Source organism: Zeus faber (genome assembly GCF_960531495.2).
Source record: "Zeus faber genome assembly, chromosome: 7".
Taxonomy (NCBI): Eukaryota; Metazoa; Chordata; class Actinopteri; order Zeiformes; family Zeidae; genus Zeus; species Zeus faber.
In genome coordinates, this window is record NC_137203.1 from 3311363 (window position 1) to 3328118 (window position 16756).

At 46.0% G+C, this 16756-nt stretch overlaps 2 protein-coding genes across 2 annotated transcripts in view; one reads left to right on the forward strand and one right to left on the reverse strand.

Annotated features, from left to right (window-relative positions):
- Positions 1 to 1229: 1229 nt before the first annotated feature.
- Positions 1230 to 11280, forward strand: tmem175 (transmembrane protein 175). The gene is made up of 10 exons (XM_080003358.1): positions 1230 to 1472; positions 2329 to 2367; positions 2479 to 2576; positions 3304 to 3355; positions 4073 to 4108; positions 4896 to 4979; positions 5559 to 5723; positions 7516 to 7594; positions 9004 to 9139; positions 9636 to 11280. Exons 1-10 carry the CDS (start codon positions 1290 to 1292, stop codon positions 10294 to 10296), a joined length of 1533 nt encoding a protein of 510 aa, XP_079859484.1. The 5' UTR covers positions 1230 to 1289; the 3' UTR covers positions 10297 to 11280.
- Positions 11281 to 12197: 917 nt separating this feature from the next.
- cds1 (CDP-diacylglycerol synthase (phosphatidate cytidylyltransferase) 1) overlaps positions 12198 to 16756 on the reverse strand; it is a 35905-nt gene continuing 31346 nt past the window's right edge. The window contains exon 13 of the mRNA XM_080004122.1: positions 12198 to 16431. Coding sequence (XP_079860248.1) covers positions 16299 to 16431 — 133 coding nt within the window. The 3' untranslated portion in view covers positions 12198 to 16298. The remainder of the gene's footprint in view (positions 16432 to 16756) is intronic.

The window sequence follows — 16756 nt, forward strand, 5'->3', positions numbered from 1 at the left end:
TTTCCTAATAGTCAAATATCATTTTAAAAAAACGGAAATTATACCAAATGACAGCAAGTTATAATTTGCTGTACATCCTAAAAAACGCGCTCTCTACCATGAAAACAGAAGCAATTCAGAGTAAAACGACAACCCTTAATTGTTCAAATACGCGAGAATGGAAAAATGGATCTTTATAAATAGGGGATTTCACGTTGCATCAGGCTTTAATTAGGTGGAACAGGGCTGCTCCAGGGGATTAAGCGGCAACAACTCTCTCCTTAATTCCAAGCCAGGCGTCGTGAGGTGAGGATCCAATTGTCCCTTTAGAGGTCTGGCCAAAGCTCTGCCCCCACGTGACCAACAAGCTCCGACGGGCCTTGAACGCCTCACCCGGGTTCGGCCAGCCCAGGTGAATGTCTCCCTCTAGTGGCGCAAAGGAAGCAGCGCAGTAGACGCTTCAGTACAGGTGAAAAACATGATCTTACCTGGACTTTCAACTATTATACATAATATTATGCTGTTTTCTTGTTTTTGGGCTTTTGGTTTTTTTTGAAGCATTTTTTTTTTTAGTTTGTCAGTCTACTGTTGTGATTCAATCACCCCGCTACTTTAGAGAATGCATAATATTCCCACCAAAGATTGAATTCCGCCAATAAACACAAGAAACACAACAACGTCTCGTTTTGAATTTCTGCATTCTGGCACTAAAGCAACAATAACTAAACCGTGTTGTTCGATCAATAAAATAGAAATAAAACCACATCGATCCCATCGATCCCATCGATCCCATCGATCCCATCGATCCCATTGATCCCATCGATCCCATCGATCCCATTGATCCCATTGATCCCATGTGGACTTGGGGGAGTTTTCAAGTTGGCTGCTCAAAGTGGGAGTAACGCTGCATTCCTGGAAACTCGGAAATCTACATATTTCCGCGTCGGCGGTCCCCACTACCGATGAAATGTGTGTGTCCAATGACCGGTTGGAAAACAGCGGAAGAATATCGGTGGGGGTTTTTTTTGGGGGGGGGGGGCAGATTGCGGATTCTCCAAAGTTAGACGTGTTGTGAAAACTATGCGAACGGTGTGGCTGTCAGGTCTGGTGTCTTCCATCCCGACCGTCGTAAGGGGTTAACTTTTTCATTTCCCCGAGTCTCGCACTCCACTAGAACGCGGCATCGGGACGTGCGCACCGGCGTCACTTCCGGGTTGGGATCAGCTGAAGCCTCTGTTTGCAAACAACCGCAGCGATGGACGCCGTGTGAGGCCCGAGCCCGGCCCCCGCTCCGAGCCCAGCCACCCGCCATGGGGGAGACCGCGCAGGGGGAGATAGCGGAGCACCGCGCGGAGGAGGAGGAGGTGGAGGTGGAGGAGGAGGTGGAGGAGCGGAGCGGCGGGAGCCAGGCCGCCTCCTTCAGCAGCACGCAGTCCTCCCACCGCCTGCTGGCCTACAGCGACGCGCTCATCTCCATCATAGCCACCGTCATGGTCGCCAACTTAACGGAGCATGTTCTCTATTCGTTATTCACGATTCTTTATTGTTGTTAATTAATTGCGCGTGGTCCGTGACCAGCCCATGACGAACTCGGCTGTCGTCATACTCCCACATACGACACCACCTGTGACCGTGTGACGTCAGCAGTGCTGAGTCAGGGCGAGTCAATGGCCAAGACCCAGCAGCGATGAAGATGATAATAATAATAATAACAATAACAATGTTGTTGTTATTATTATTTAATTATTGTTATTATTATTATTATTATTATTATCATTAATGCAACTTGTTGACAAATGACATTCAAGTATGTGTGACACCAATCACACATGCTGTATATCAGGGTTATTAGAATATATTGTATTGATAATATATAATATTGTTATCCTGATATGAGCCTAGATATCATCTGGGAATATAGTTAAATGTTGTGTTTATGATCGATAAATGAGTTATGAATGATCCATAACTGAATATAAATATAATATCGTGATGTGAGGCTAGATATCGTCTGGGATTTTGGTTATCCTAACATTTACAATACATAATAAATGATATAATAAAATATAACAATATACACTAAACCACAATATATAAGCATACACAACAATGTATATAACCTAAAAAAAAATGCAAAATACCACAATAAAATCTATCTTTTTTTATGATAGAATCCCTCGGCCTTACTGTATGGTAATTTTTCTTGAACAACCTATTCTAGGAGACAGATTCAAGTCCACGATGGATTTATTTGGTGTATTGTTGTTTGTTTTGTTTGTCCTTTCTGTAAAACTAAAAAAATGTTTCATTTTTCCCTCTTGTAACTCCTCTCTTCAAATATCCTTACAGATTTTACCTGTTGCCCACACTAAACTGGAGGATAACGAGGTACGTGTCGTAACGAGGCACGATGTTCAGAGTCGATGTGTAACGACGGATGTAATAATTCATATGACATGAACGACGTCTGATTAGTTATGACACGTTCTGGTTTTGCAGGAGCTGAAGGAAAGCGTTCAGCTGCTGCTGACGACCAAGATCTGTGTGTATCTGATGACGTTCCTGATCGTGACGCTGGCCTGGGCGGCTCACATCCGGTCGGTCTGGGCTTTAATTCTGCGTCATCTGATCTAACTTTTAATATCTGAGCATGAAGGAAGGAATCTCTGTCCGTCCGTCCGTCCGTCCTCCGATTCTCTCGGCGACCATTGATCCGATCTACTTCACACTTGGGTGTTTATCGCTGGTGACCCAAGGACGCGGAGTGTCCAATTTGACGCAGTTTGAACACGCGATACGTTTACAATATTAATAAACTTTAAATACACAGCGAGCCAGCGGGGGGCGGGGCTGCCAAGAGTCTCCACCGCAGGGACCAGGGTTCGACTGAAGCCCCGGGAACAACAAAGTCCCCGCTCCGGTCGGGTGGCACTTTTCCAGAAGTCCGGGAGCTTAGTTCCCAAAAAAGGTTCCTGGGACTTACAGTTGCAGCTGCTTTGGGTGAAAATGGCCAAAGAGGTTTTTTCTTTCCGTGTTGTACAACGTTTACAGAGTTTCATCTTCCATCGTGGAACACACGTGTAATATGAATATACAACAAGCCTACAGTGAGTCACTTATGTCCGCACTCAAAGAAGGCATCTCTGTCTGTCTGTCTGTCTGTCTGTCTGTCTTTCAATTATCCCGAACGGGCATGCACTGCCCCTACGTCCACTGTGCAGCCTGTCGTGAACAGGCGTGTTTTGAAAAGACGTGCACGGGTTGAGTAATGAGGAGACTTTTAGGTTTGGTCTCGTTTGGTCTGACTCTCTATCGGTTTTCCAGGTTGTTCCAGGTGATCGTGCGAATCGACGACTGCCTGGCGCTGCTCAACCTGGTGAGTGGAGCAGGTCCTGCAATGACTATTAAAACAGTAGTACTAGTACTTAATGAACTAGTATTGGATTCAATACTAGAACTTAATGAACCAGTACTACTAAGCACTACTAGTATGTACGAGTACAATTCATAGTTCTGTCCGATCCAGAGGTTCTCAACTACTCTTGTCTCAGGATCCACATTGGTCCATAGTCATTAAATCCAGACCCAAAATTAAATGTAGATTTGAACATTTTGGATTTATTTCACTAAATGAATCGTCCGGTTTTCCACAACGTGCTTGTGTAAAACTTGAGAAGCAAGTGACGAGATTTTGTTTGGATTCCATTTGACCTGGATAAAGTCTCTGATGGAGGAATTTTAATACAGAAGTGAAACAAACAAGTAGAAAAACAAACAAGGCTCCTGTAAAGGAAAATGTAATAAAAGGAAATAAAATTAAAAAAAAAAAAAAAAGGTCAAAGTTCAATCTAAAATCTACAGTTAAAAATGGTGTTTCAAAATAAAAGCACAAAGTCATTACAATCCAGTTCAATATAAATATATATTTATATATTGTAAAAGTGTACGTTTTGGCCTTTTTGGGACTGGGACCCACCGGTTGAGAACCATCTGCTCTCGCGCTTTGTGTCTCACTGCTAAACTCCGACCTTGTTTTCACCTGGGAAATGGTTTCCGTTTCTCTCATCGAATTCCGCCTTGAATTCTGTTGCAGTTCTGCATGATGCTGATCACCTTCCTGCCGTACACGGTGAGTACGAGTCTGCACCAGGGCACTAAGTCAGAGGGTAAGGCGGTCATCGAGGATGCTTTAAGGGACATGGCTGCCAAGGGTCCTGGAATTTCTGGAATGTCAGGGAACATGAGTTTGCTAGGTTCGGGTCATGGAAATTGAAAAACACGAGATGCTCTAATCTTTATGGCTGATGGTCATTTCCTGCTTGTATTTTGTAATAAGAGTTTTTATAGCTATTCTGTCTGGTTGAAGGTCAGTAAATCCACAGCCCGTGGGAAGATACAGTATGTCTGTTAATATTCCTATATACAGTATGGTATTGTACATGAAAATGCCAGGAATGGTTACTTATTTAATTTAGGAGTTTTGGCATGGAAGATAATAAAAAAAAATAATGTACGTATATCTGTACTACATACACTGATTATTGTGTTTTTATATGATTTAGAGCTCTGGTCTCAAGTTTTAATTTTTCTAGGTTTTCCATGTGAGGGTATTGATGTGCGGATATTACCTCAAAACGGCTCAAGTCCAAGACTGTTCATTTATTTATTTATTTATTTATTTATTTCAATTAATATATTAAAGGAGTTCAAAGGAGCATTCTTAATAAAAAACAACTACCAATAAATCGGTTTGTAAAATAAGAGGAAACAAACAACCCAAATCCTATGAGAAAGGAGCGAGACACTAGATCTGGACATTAAATGCCGTTTTCCCTGGTTTAACTTGAACGCACCATCATTCTCCTATGTTGTTGTTGTTATGACATAACACAGTGTTGTGTGTGTTGCGTGTGTAGTTCTCTCTGATGGCCACGTTTCCCAAAAACCACCTGGGAATCCTGCTCTTCTGTGCGTGCGTGATGGTGATCGGCCTGATTCAGGTGAGAATACCTCCACGTTCATAATCATTTAACGATATTTTGGGGGATGAATGTCGGTGCTTTCGTACGATATTTACCCAAAAAAGATATTCGAGGAACAATGATGAGTGATGTGGATGTTATGACCTTTGATGAGAGCGTCTAGAGCAGTCTTTGAAGTTCAGAATACTGCATGACTTTACTGCAGCGCTCCTTAAAAACATTTCACTATCACAGTATTACCATGAGCAGAATCCCAGACGGTGTCTAGTCTCACATCACGGTACGGATGTTATTACTGTAACAGCAGTTTTGTGACACATCTCCTGCATTATCCTTCAAGTCTTGAGTCACTTACTTCTTCACCAGCTGCACGTTAATGGGGAGCGGCACGGTTTTGAAAAGGGTTGTTTTTTCACTGTGCCACCGTCAGTACATCTGTCTGTCTGCCTGCCTGTCTGTGTAAGCTGTTGGAGCTGGAGGAGATGCTCTGAATGAGTCGCTCGCTCGCTCCAGAGCGTCGATGACCTCCATGCCTTCCTCCCCTTCCCCCTCCTCCTCCTCTTTCTCATCCTCCTCTTCCTCCCTCTCCGCCCTCAGGCCGTCATCGTGCTCTACGCCTTCGGCCGCCCCATCCTGCTGAGCGAGCACATCCAGGCGTCTGAGAACCAGAGCGTGTACAAGCAGCACATCCTCCATGTCATCGTGCGCGTCCCCCTCACCTGCCTCCTCGCCGCCATCGTCTCCTTCATCTTCATCCAGCTGGTAGGACGACTGCGTTAAAAAAACAAAACAAAACAAGTAAAGATACCTGTTCTGTTTTTAAAATCATTCCTCTCGGTCGATTCATTTCTCTTATTGATTCCTTTTTTTGTGTAAAGCCTGGTTTTTAATTTGCATGTTAACTTGTCATCTGTGGGATGTTATTAAGATGAGGTCAGTTAGCTCCAGGTCCCCGTGGGGGAAATCCGTGCGTTGCAGCATCTCAGCAGGGAAAACAAAGTACAGTCAGAGGGAAAACACATTAAATTCACAATTATATACCTTCAAAATAAAAAATATGAAATGAAATTTAAAAAAACCCCAATAATTATAAAAAAAAAAAATAATTTCTATGCTTTTATTCTTATTTGCTCGTATATAATGTATTTGATGCCTTATGTCAAGCACTTTGAATTGGCCTGGTGGATAAACCCGCCTCTCATGTCGTCTTTCGTCCGTTCCATCAGGCATTTTTACAAACATTTGAGCGTGATTGAAACGCTGGGTCTTGACCTCTCAGGTTGCTACTACGCCGTTTAAAGACGCTTGAACCTGTGACGGGACCAGTGCGGACAAACCCGCGAGATTAATCCACATCAGAATGATGTTGAACAACAGTGATAAATAATCTGCAGGCAGCAGTGCACGTGGTCCAGGTTGACCCAGTGCACGTGGGGAACTGAACGACGTGCAAGCTGCATTCACGATACACAATCTTTTATTAATGTTCATATTATAACAATCAACGATTCAAGATGACACGTCATCAAATGAATCATCTCAAATGGGAAACACACTTATATTACAATGTCAAACAAGTTTTGCTTTGACTATGAAACGTAACGTCTACTGTGGACGACCATTCATTTGAAATGGGCTTCACATCTGAGGACTAATACTAATGTGTGTCACCACCTTTTCATACAGTGTTCTGTACCTTTAACTCCACCCCATCTCCACCCTGTCTCCAAGTTGAAATGCCTCCTCCGCTTCAGATCAAGTTAGTTTCCAGTCAGATGTGATGATGAAGCGTCTGCGTTAAAGAAAAACAGGTTTTCTACGTGTAGGGAACTCTGCTCTGACCTGTCTGCGGTCCTGTCCGGTTCGATACCCGCGTCAGGGACGGTGATGATGGCCACTCCGCCGCATCCGCGTCGCGTGAATAATCCTCGGTGTTGTTTCGTCCTGTAGACGAGTGACGCGGAGTTGTTCAGGAAGAGACTGGTCCGGTCCGTGCGGATCCGGTCCGTAGCTTCCCTCGCAGACTCTCGTTTTGTTTTAAGTTTCCTTACGTTCGTCTCGTTCGTAGTGCGGTCGTGCGCCGAGCGCTTGAGCCAGTAAACGCAACCACAAAATAACAAAAACGTTGCTGTTTGACGGAAAGCGCCGAGCCGACGACCTGCGAGCGGACGTAGTCCGCCATGTTCTCACTCCGCCTTGACGGAGGTGGAGAAAACAAAACCTTGAACGGACTCCTTCCGCAAAGCCGACGGGACGTGGATCCTTCCTGGACGACAGCTCCGAGTACAACTGTCTGTCTGTCTGTCGTCCGTGTGCAACACGGCTCCTGTGTAATAATAATAATAATAATAATAATAATAAATATTACACGACTTCACACCGTCACGGAGGATGTGAGACAAAGGAGCAAACAGTCTGTGTGATAGTAACTGTGATCTAGTCCATCTCCCCAACAATGGTACCAGCAGCAGAGCTCTGGTTTGTTCACGTCGGTATCATTTCTCCCACTCCTCCGTCATTCCTCCGTCACTCCTCCGTCTCTTTCCCTCTCCAGTCTTACGTGCTGCTGGCCTTCGTCATCTTCTTGCCGTACATCTTCCAGGCTCTGAAGTGGTGTCGTAGCAAAGCCCTCGGTGAGCGGTGCGACCTGGGGTTGATTCTAGACTTTGGTATAGCAAACTGTGACACACACACACACACACACACACACACACACACACACACACACACACACACACACACACACACACACACACACACACACACACACACACACACACACACAAAGGGAATAACATTGATCATCTGGTTCCAATGGCACCTGTCAAGGGATCAACAGGGTCACGGGCCCAAGGCTGACTGATGCACCTGGGGAGCAGGTCTAGCCCGTCTGGTTCGATCCCACAGAAGAACGACTGTAGGTGAAAAAGTGGATGTTGCTGTGATAGAAAGGTGTAGAACACACAGTGCATGGCAGCTTGCTGCGTATGGGAGCTCACAGTGTCCATGCTGACCCCTGTCCACCCCTGAAAGCACCTACAATGGACACGTGAGCATCACATCTGGACCATGGAGCAATGGTAGAAGGTGGAGGTCTGATGAATCACCTTTTCTTCTACATCGTGCGGAACAGTGTATACACTGATCAGCCACAACATTAAAAGCACCACTGATAACACTGACACTGTGCAGCTCCCCCTCCTGTCGCCAGAACAGCTGTGAGGTGGAGGCATGGACTCCACCAGACTCTGAAGGTGTCCTGTGGAATCTGGTACCAAGACGTTAGCAGCAGATCCTTAAAGTCCTGGAAGTTGGAGGTGGGGCCCCCATGGATCGGGCTTGTTGTTCCAGCACATCCCACAGATGCTCCATCGGATCGGACCCTCACCCCGCCCATCTGTACGATGTGATTCATCAGACCTCCACCTTCTTCCGTTGCTCCACAGTCCGGTTGTGACACTCACGTGTCCATTGTAGGTGCTTTCAGGGGTGGACAGGGCTCAGCACGGACTTAATATGGACCAAAATAAAGTGTTAGTGTGAGACCGATCACAGTTATTATAATATTATTCATCCATGACTTTTCCGCCATTGTGGGGACAAATTAATAGTTTATTACCATTCGAGCTGAATCATGAGGTTCAGTCACTGCCAGAAATCTTCCCCAAAAAGAAACAAAAACCTACATGTTTAATGTTTTTAGAGAAAGCTGCACCGACTACAAATGTTGTTCTGAACAATTGCAAAGAAACACTGCAGAATCTGAGAGCGATGTTTCATGAATCTATCCTAAATTCAAAGTGCTGTTATTTCTTAGTTTATTTTAAACAGTTAAATCGTTATCAACTGTAAATCCTTTCAAATGTTTATTACAGCATTTAACTGTGATTTGTCTCCACTGTAACTGAAAACTAACAGGAAGAGGTGGAGGAAATATTGATGATTTTTTTCCTTTCAAATAATATATTACCCTGTTTGTTGACTTATATAAAACATCTTAAAATATAAAGTTATTTGTGTATTTTTTTTTTTTTCACCTCAGGCCAGGCGGAGGAGCCCCCGGCCTCCATCCTCCTCTACACCTACCACCCCAACGAGCCGCTCTCCAAGGAGCGGGTGGAGGCGTTCAGCGACGGCGTCTACGCCATCGTGGCCACACTTCTCATCCTGGACATCTGGTGGGTGGAGGGAAGATGGAGGGAGGGAGGGCGGGCAATGGGGATTGATGGATGAAAGTACACCCGGTGGCCATTTTGCTCAGGGTGGCGAACTCCACCCGGAGAAACCGGTAAACAACTGGAAAACTGAGCTAATCACGTGTGTGGAACAAGAACATGGCTTCTTAGAGAAAAGTAAGGAGATGGAATTGTTTATTTCCACATTGGATCAATGAAGACGTGTTGTGCTGCTGGTGTAACCTCCACCATGAAGGAAATCCTAAAATCCACTTCATCCTCCCATAATTTACATTTTTTATCATTTTAAAAGTTAATTTGGGGAACGGAAGCCAAGTCTTGTCTCCACTCTGCCATGAAGGCTCAGTTTTCCATTCGTTTTCTGGCTCCTCTGGGTGGAGTTCCCCTCCCACAGGGTAGAGTAAAGGCAAAATGGCCGCCGTGGGACTAAGCGGCGTGGCCTCACCCACCGACGCCTCTTCTCCCGCGGTGTCTCCAGCGAGGACAACGTGCCGGACCCCGCGGTGGTCAAGCGTCAGTACGACGGCAGCCTGATCGCGGCCCTGCAGGACTACGGCCCCGAGTACCTGGCCTACTTCGGGTCCTTCGCTACCGTGGGCCTCCTGTGGTTCGTGCACCACTCCCTGTTCCTCCACGTCGCCAAGACGACGCGCCTCATGGGCCTGCTCAACACCCTGTCGCTGGCGTTCGTGGGCGGCCTGCCGCTGGCGTACCAGCTGACGCACGGGTTCCCGCGCAACTCCCGCAACGAGCTGGAGGCCATCCAGATCAGCTGCGTCATCATCTTCTTCGCCGGCATCAACCAGCTCGGCATTTGGGTGGTGGCGCTCTACAGCGAGCGGGAGACGCTGCACCCCTGCGTGAGGTACGGCGGCCACGAGCACGTCTTCATGCTGGCCAAGCTGGCGCTGTACCCCTGCGTGGCGCTGGCGACCTTCTTCCTCACGTGCATCCTGAGCAAGTTCAGCGCCCCCATCTTCCACCTGATGGAGATCACGGTGCCGTTCGCCTTCCTGGTCCTCAGGCTGCTGGTGCGGGCGGGGCTGGCGCTGCTGCGGCTCGTCTTCTGTCCCGAGAGGCCTGACCCCAGGATCGTCCTGGAGGAGGAGGCGGAGCCCTTCGACGTCCCGGTCGCCTAGCGAGGGAGGGGGTCCCGTGTCGCTCGGTGTCAGAGCGGGGGCGGCGGCGGTTTGGGATGAATTGGTTGCCGCCGCCGCCGCCGTTTGCGCCCACGGGGAGGTGGGGGGGGAACGGCTGGAAATGGTGGCAAGAGAAGCAGAGCGGCATTTAAAAATGTTGCAGCCTTATCCACTGATGTTGTTCGTTGCCTGTACTAAGTCGTATTATTCATCTTCATCATCATCGTCGTCATCATCATTAACGCTGAAAGCAGCTGCACTTTCTCCTTAAAGGACGTTTCGCAGAAGCACTCCACTCTTCAATTTCAAATCAGCCTTGAATACGTTTTACTTTTCACCGTTTCTTCATCCGTCGTCATGTGGAGCCCAGATCTTATTTTATTATTTTATATATTTTATTTTATTTATTTTTTTTAAATGGGACTTTGCGGAATTGGTTTTGAAAGGTTTTATCGTTTACCCATCCATCGACGTTCTACATTCCATTCTGGGCGTTCTGCTGTTTTTCCGTCCAGATCTGTTTTTAATCGCTTCCGCATTGCAATCAACGACATGGGGGGGGGCAACTACAATTAATTTTCTTTGTGAACATTCCGACCAATGAATTAAACTCAATTCACTGAATTAGAGGAGAGTAGAGGAGTTGGTTGTTGCCGCCTTTCATCGCGATCCAATATTCGACCCCCTTATCGGAGCGGTCCGGCCCAGCCTTGTGGCAGCTGGAGGATCACGTGGGACCAAACTTTGGTCCAGGGACCTACAGCGGTCCTTCTGAGGACATTCTAGGGAATTCCCGGTCCAGTCGCAGTTTAACTATAAGTTGAGCGTCTCTCTCCCAAACTAGAAAAGAAAAGGAGGCTTTACGGACAGACTCCAGTTTTTCGGGGGACATGGCAGCAGCTCGGCGAGTTGATCCTCATCTGCAGCCGCCAAGACGTCCAACGGGGTTGGAGCTGGGTTGAAATGGAAGGAGTGCTGGGAACCTCTAACCAGCGGCGTTCCCCTACGACCAGGGCGTCTCATCTCATGTTGAACTGTCTGAGTCGGGATGTTTGTGTTTTGGGTTTGTTTGTTTGTTTGCAGCGGTGATGGAATGGGATCAAACCGCTGTTTATTTATTGCACTTGTGTGGTTTGAGTAATATAACTAAAGCTTCTGCACGCTAAGCACGGCGAGCCTGGCGCCAGACATCACATGTACATGGACGATATATTTGTTTTTCCACCGATATTGACTTCAATATCTATACCTCCAGAGCATTGTGTCCAATTTCATTGAACTACCAAAATCCATCCATTGTCTCCGCTCAAAATGATTTATCTTTTTGTGGATGTCGATGTTTAGATGTTAAATTCACTCGTTTGCGTCGATCAGTCCCACGTTATTGAAATCATCTTGTTTTCCATGTTTTGAGAGTCACAGAATGTATGAGAAGTCAAATCTGACATGCACTTTAAAAAGAGACTGCTCACAGAGCGCGTTACCGCTGGCAACAAGGGATATACTAATTGTTTGAGGTCTGTGATTGGCCGCTTACAAAACGCTCGCCGCACCCGTTTTGAACCCTGTGGTTTGTAGAAATGAGAGATTCAATCAGATTTTTCCTCCGCTTGGTTTTGGAAGAGTGAAAACCTTCCAAAATGGCTGCTTGCCCTCGTATCTACGTGACGAAGCGCTCAGACGGCGTCTGTATAATATCTCTACTGTTCTGTGATTAAACTCTGCATCAGCTTTTCACTTTGTGCAAATCGAGTTGATTAAACATCCCATCACAGACGAGTGCGCTGTCATTTGTGAATAAAACAAAAGCATGACGCAGTCAGACACAACAGACTGAAATACAACATACAAGAGGTTTAAAAAAAAAAATAAAAACTTTAATTGTTCATCTCCACAATCACCCTAGCAATTAATGTCAATAATATAATGTGGTTTTTATATACGTTAATCTTTGTATTGCTCATATATTAACAGTATTTCTTATTACAACTTCTACATCTCAATCTTATCCACTCCAAAAGCTACGGATACCCCGTTAGAAAACAGGTTGCATGATGCAAAACAAAACATTCACAAAAGGAGAATTCAACTCAAATGACACGCGAGCCAAACCGCTGCAGTGCACGAGCGCCCGGGCGTCGCCGCGTCCAGCTGCTCCTCAGCCCCCGTACGGACAGAAGATAACAGTGTCATTTCAATCACATTATAAATGAGTCCACACAATAAGTTACCGTTGGATTTGAAGCCCTGATGCCTGTTTTGGATGGTTCCTCCTGCCGTCTCGCCCGGTGGTTTTTTTGTTGTTTTTTTTTTGGTCAAAAAAAGTACTTCAGAGGATACGTACAGTAAAGACGGTTTTTGGGGGGGGGGGGTTGTCTCATCTGCGAAGCTGCTTCCCCGTCGCCCGTTCGGGGACGTTCCCAAGCAGGTTCCTCTCCTCAAAAGTTTGCGCCACGTCGCGACAGTCCTCTGGTCGCCGTGGTAACAGCGAATCAACAAACTACGTCTTCCTCAGCAGACTGCGCTACGGCTACGTTTCGGGGGCTTTGTTTTCCTTTTTGTCTGGGCTTTTGAACCCTCCTCCGGTGCTCAGGGAGCGACCCAATTTTAATGTCATTGCAATTTTCTTGGAACGTGGCCGGGACGCAGCTGGTGACGCTTGTACCGTCACCAGGGTCCTCGGGCTGCGGACGAGCGGCCCCGGGAGGCGGAGCCCGGCCGGACGGGGGGGCCCGTTTTACATTTTAAAAGCCGAAACGTACACGTAGCTACAGCTGGTCCCACAGCAAACCCAGCACCCAGTTCAGCTCTCTCACTCTCGAGAGAGGGTAAATAAACAGACAAAATAAAAACAAAAACAGTCGTTCACAAGCGTCCTTCTAGATGTCAAACCAGAGTTGAGCAGCGAGACGCGTCGCGCCGCCGCCGCCGCCAGCGGAACCGGGCGAATCGAGGCCAGACGTCACCGGTGAAGTGATCCCACCGACGGACGGACGTCGCGGCCGTTCCGCGCGGTGTTCAGCGAGGCGCCCGCCCGCCCTTTGGACTAACTCCCCAAAACAACGGCCACATGGCTGCTGGAGGTATTCGGTTAGAAATACAACTTTACTTTGGTGGAAATACGTCGCAGCGCTGCAGCCACTGATCCCACACAGCTCTCACTCCCTCGCTTAAGACCAGTTTTTATATATATTTTTTTTTTTTGAGTAAAAAATGATCATATGAAGCTGTTAACTGCTGAATAATGACCGTGCACACAGAACCACCTTCTAGTTGGTTCCGAGCCTAAAATGTGTTGGTTTTTTTTTGTTTGTTTTTTGAACTTATTTAATGGAAACTACCGACATCCTTAATGTCCCTTTTCTAGATAAATGTGTCTTTTTATTTATCAGAATAAATACAAATAAATAATATTTTTAATAAAATATTCATATTTCAGACTTTCTAACACAACTGAAGGCTTTGAGCCGCCCCCCGGCCCCCCAGGGTTGATCATGTGAGATCTAATCTAATTTTATTCAATATTTTTTTCAGACTTTTCATCACTCGTCTGCTCCGATGCTCTGGGCGAGATGGGGAACCGTATATTATCATAATTATCACGGAGACTTTTCACATCGATACATAATAATCACAAAATCTAGTTTTCTATTCAGCTCCATGTTAAAGAACCAGAGGAGGATCCTCACATTCACCTATAAGTAGCATAATGCCGATATATCAAACTATATCTATGTCTAACTTCCTGGAAGCATTTCAGAGCTCATATAGTGTTTTTTCTTATGTCATATCTCATCATCTTCATTACGCTTCAAAAATATGTATTTCTTCATTTTATGACGATGCCGCAGAGACACAGTAAACGTGAATCTGCACGGACAGGAAGCAGCGTGGGGCTGCTTGGAAGTGGGCGTGGTGCTTGAATATATAAAAATAAAAGTCCTTCCACGTGTTTAATACGGAGCGACGTCCGGTTCAGGAGCCCAAACCGTACCTCAGAGATTCAATCCCCAGCTTGCATAAGATTTCATATATTGCTAAAACGATGAAGTATCAAAGTCCTATGTCGTCCCTCTGCACACCAAGCCTCCTCAACCTTTATCCTCTACTGCAAAGAAAACGCCACGTCGAGAAAAAAAACAAACAAAAGAAAAAAAAGAACAACTTCGTGTGTTTGGAAGAAAACTGCCCAAAGCTCAACAGAATCCTCCCCTTCAGCCCTGCAGTGCAACCCGCGCTGCGTTCAAGTGACGTGGAAGTTACGGCAACAAGCATTTGCTTCATAACAACGGCTTGGAAATGTCCAAGCTGTTTGACCTTTGACCTCGGCCAAACCAGTTATGGAGATTTACCGGAAACTTTGGTTTGTATTATTTAGTATCGGTAGATTTCTGTCTGTTACAATTATTTTTTACATTCTGCTAAAAGACATCCAGGAACCGCAGAGGAAGGTAATATTCATAAAAAATATTAAATCAATTAATAAATACTTTATGTATAAATAGGTGGTGTCATATCATCATAAAGCTAGTGTAATGTAACATGTCTACATCAGTTTATCCTCATTTATATTACTGCCTATGCATTATGTTCAATGTTTTTATTTTTGGGGTATTTAACAAAATTGGAGAAGAAAGTTTGAAAGTGGAGGTGGACGGCATTACTCAGGTTCGAAGCTCCTATTTCCCATTCTCATCCACGTGACTTGAACGCAGCATGAAATCATTGGTTAAGTGGGTAGAAGAAGCACAATCAAACGTCAAAGTTGACCCCTAACACACACACACACACACACAGAAACTGTCATGAATAAAACTACATTTCTTAACTTTTAAACTCTGTTCATGCTCAAAGCTACAAATAATTCACATCTCATTTATTTTAGTTTTTTTTTTGTTTTTTTTTCACATCACTTATCAGAGCTTAAAAGTATATTGTTTTCTTTTTTGTTCCTAAACCAGAAGACATTAGTAGTTTCTCTATGTATGTATATATTAGACATTTGTTCAGCTAAATACTTGTATTTTTGTATATTCTATGTACAGTATTGTACAGCTTCTACTCCTACAGTGATTGCTATCCATGCGTACAGCGGTACAGAGTGTTTATTGCGCAGTGAATCTAAGAAGCCGGAGCGGGTTCGGTCCACATGCTTCATCTTGTGCCTCGAGCAGTGATTCTCAACTTGTCCCACATGGAGGGTTTGATGCCGTTTAGTCTCCGGCACGTTGGGACTCCCAACTACTGATATGATGTGAGACTAAGTGTCTACGTTATAGTTCCAGAGGTAACAGTGAAAGTCGGATCCAAACCGTCATTATGGGATTTTTCTCTGAACTACCAGTCATTTTTGCCGTTGGGGGACGGGGACCCTCCAGGAACCTCTGGAGGGTCCCGTGGGGAGGTCCTCCAGCCCCGCGTTGAGAACCACCGGATCTGTACGACCGCGTAAATCGCGTCGGAAGAGTCGGGATTCTGACCCCCGGCGGCGTCCGTGTCGGCAGAGCCGCCGGGGGTCAGTTTATTGCTGCGTGAAGCCCCGTCCTGTCCCCCAAGCGTCCGTCTCGACTGAAATCAGTGCAACACCTGAACAGGTAAACCACGCCCACCTCCGCCAACCCCACCACCACCGTCAGTTCAGTCCGGGGAGTCAGGGTGGAGGACTGTGGAAAGTCTTCAGGATGGAGGTCATAGTCTTTGTGCGGGGTCACAGGGACGAGCCGTCTTCACACGTTAAATAAAGTTTCTGTTTTTTGGGGGTTTTTGTTTTTTTCCTTTAGTTTTGTAGTGACTTTATATTTTATAGGTTCCGGGTCGTCAGGGAAGGTCAAAGGTCGGAGTATTGAGCAGGTTTCGGTTGAGGCTGCAGCCCTGACAAGGGCCTGGAGATCATACGGCATGCTGCATACAAATCACACAGACACACACACACACACACACACACACACACACACACACACACACACACAGAGTGTGTGTCACCCTGGCGGCTGGTGGGTGTGCTACTGGGCCTGTCCAGCAGGGGGCAGGATGCCGTGCTCCCTCAGGTGCGAGTGCAGCGTGTGGAAGATGCTCAGCTGCTGCTCGGGCTGCAGCACCAGCAGCAGCTGCAGGACCTTGCTGGGGTTCGGACCCCTACAACAAACAAACACACACACACACACACACACACACACACACACACACACACACACACACACACCATGTTCAGTGTTTTTATTTTTGGAAAAAAAAAAAATGTAAAATTGCCCCAAATAAACGCTAATTCCATCTATTGGAAATCGACAAGTGCAGAAAATCGGGGTAAAAAAATCAGAGCTTGTTTTTATTTGAAATCTGAGGGGGACGGCATTCCCCAGGTACGAAGCTCGTATTTCCCATTCTCGCCCACGTGACTTGAACGCAGCATGAAATCATTGGTAAAGTCAGTAGAAGAAGCGCAGGCAAACTTTTTGATCTT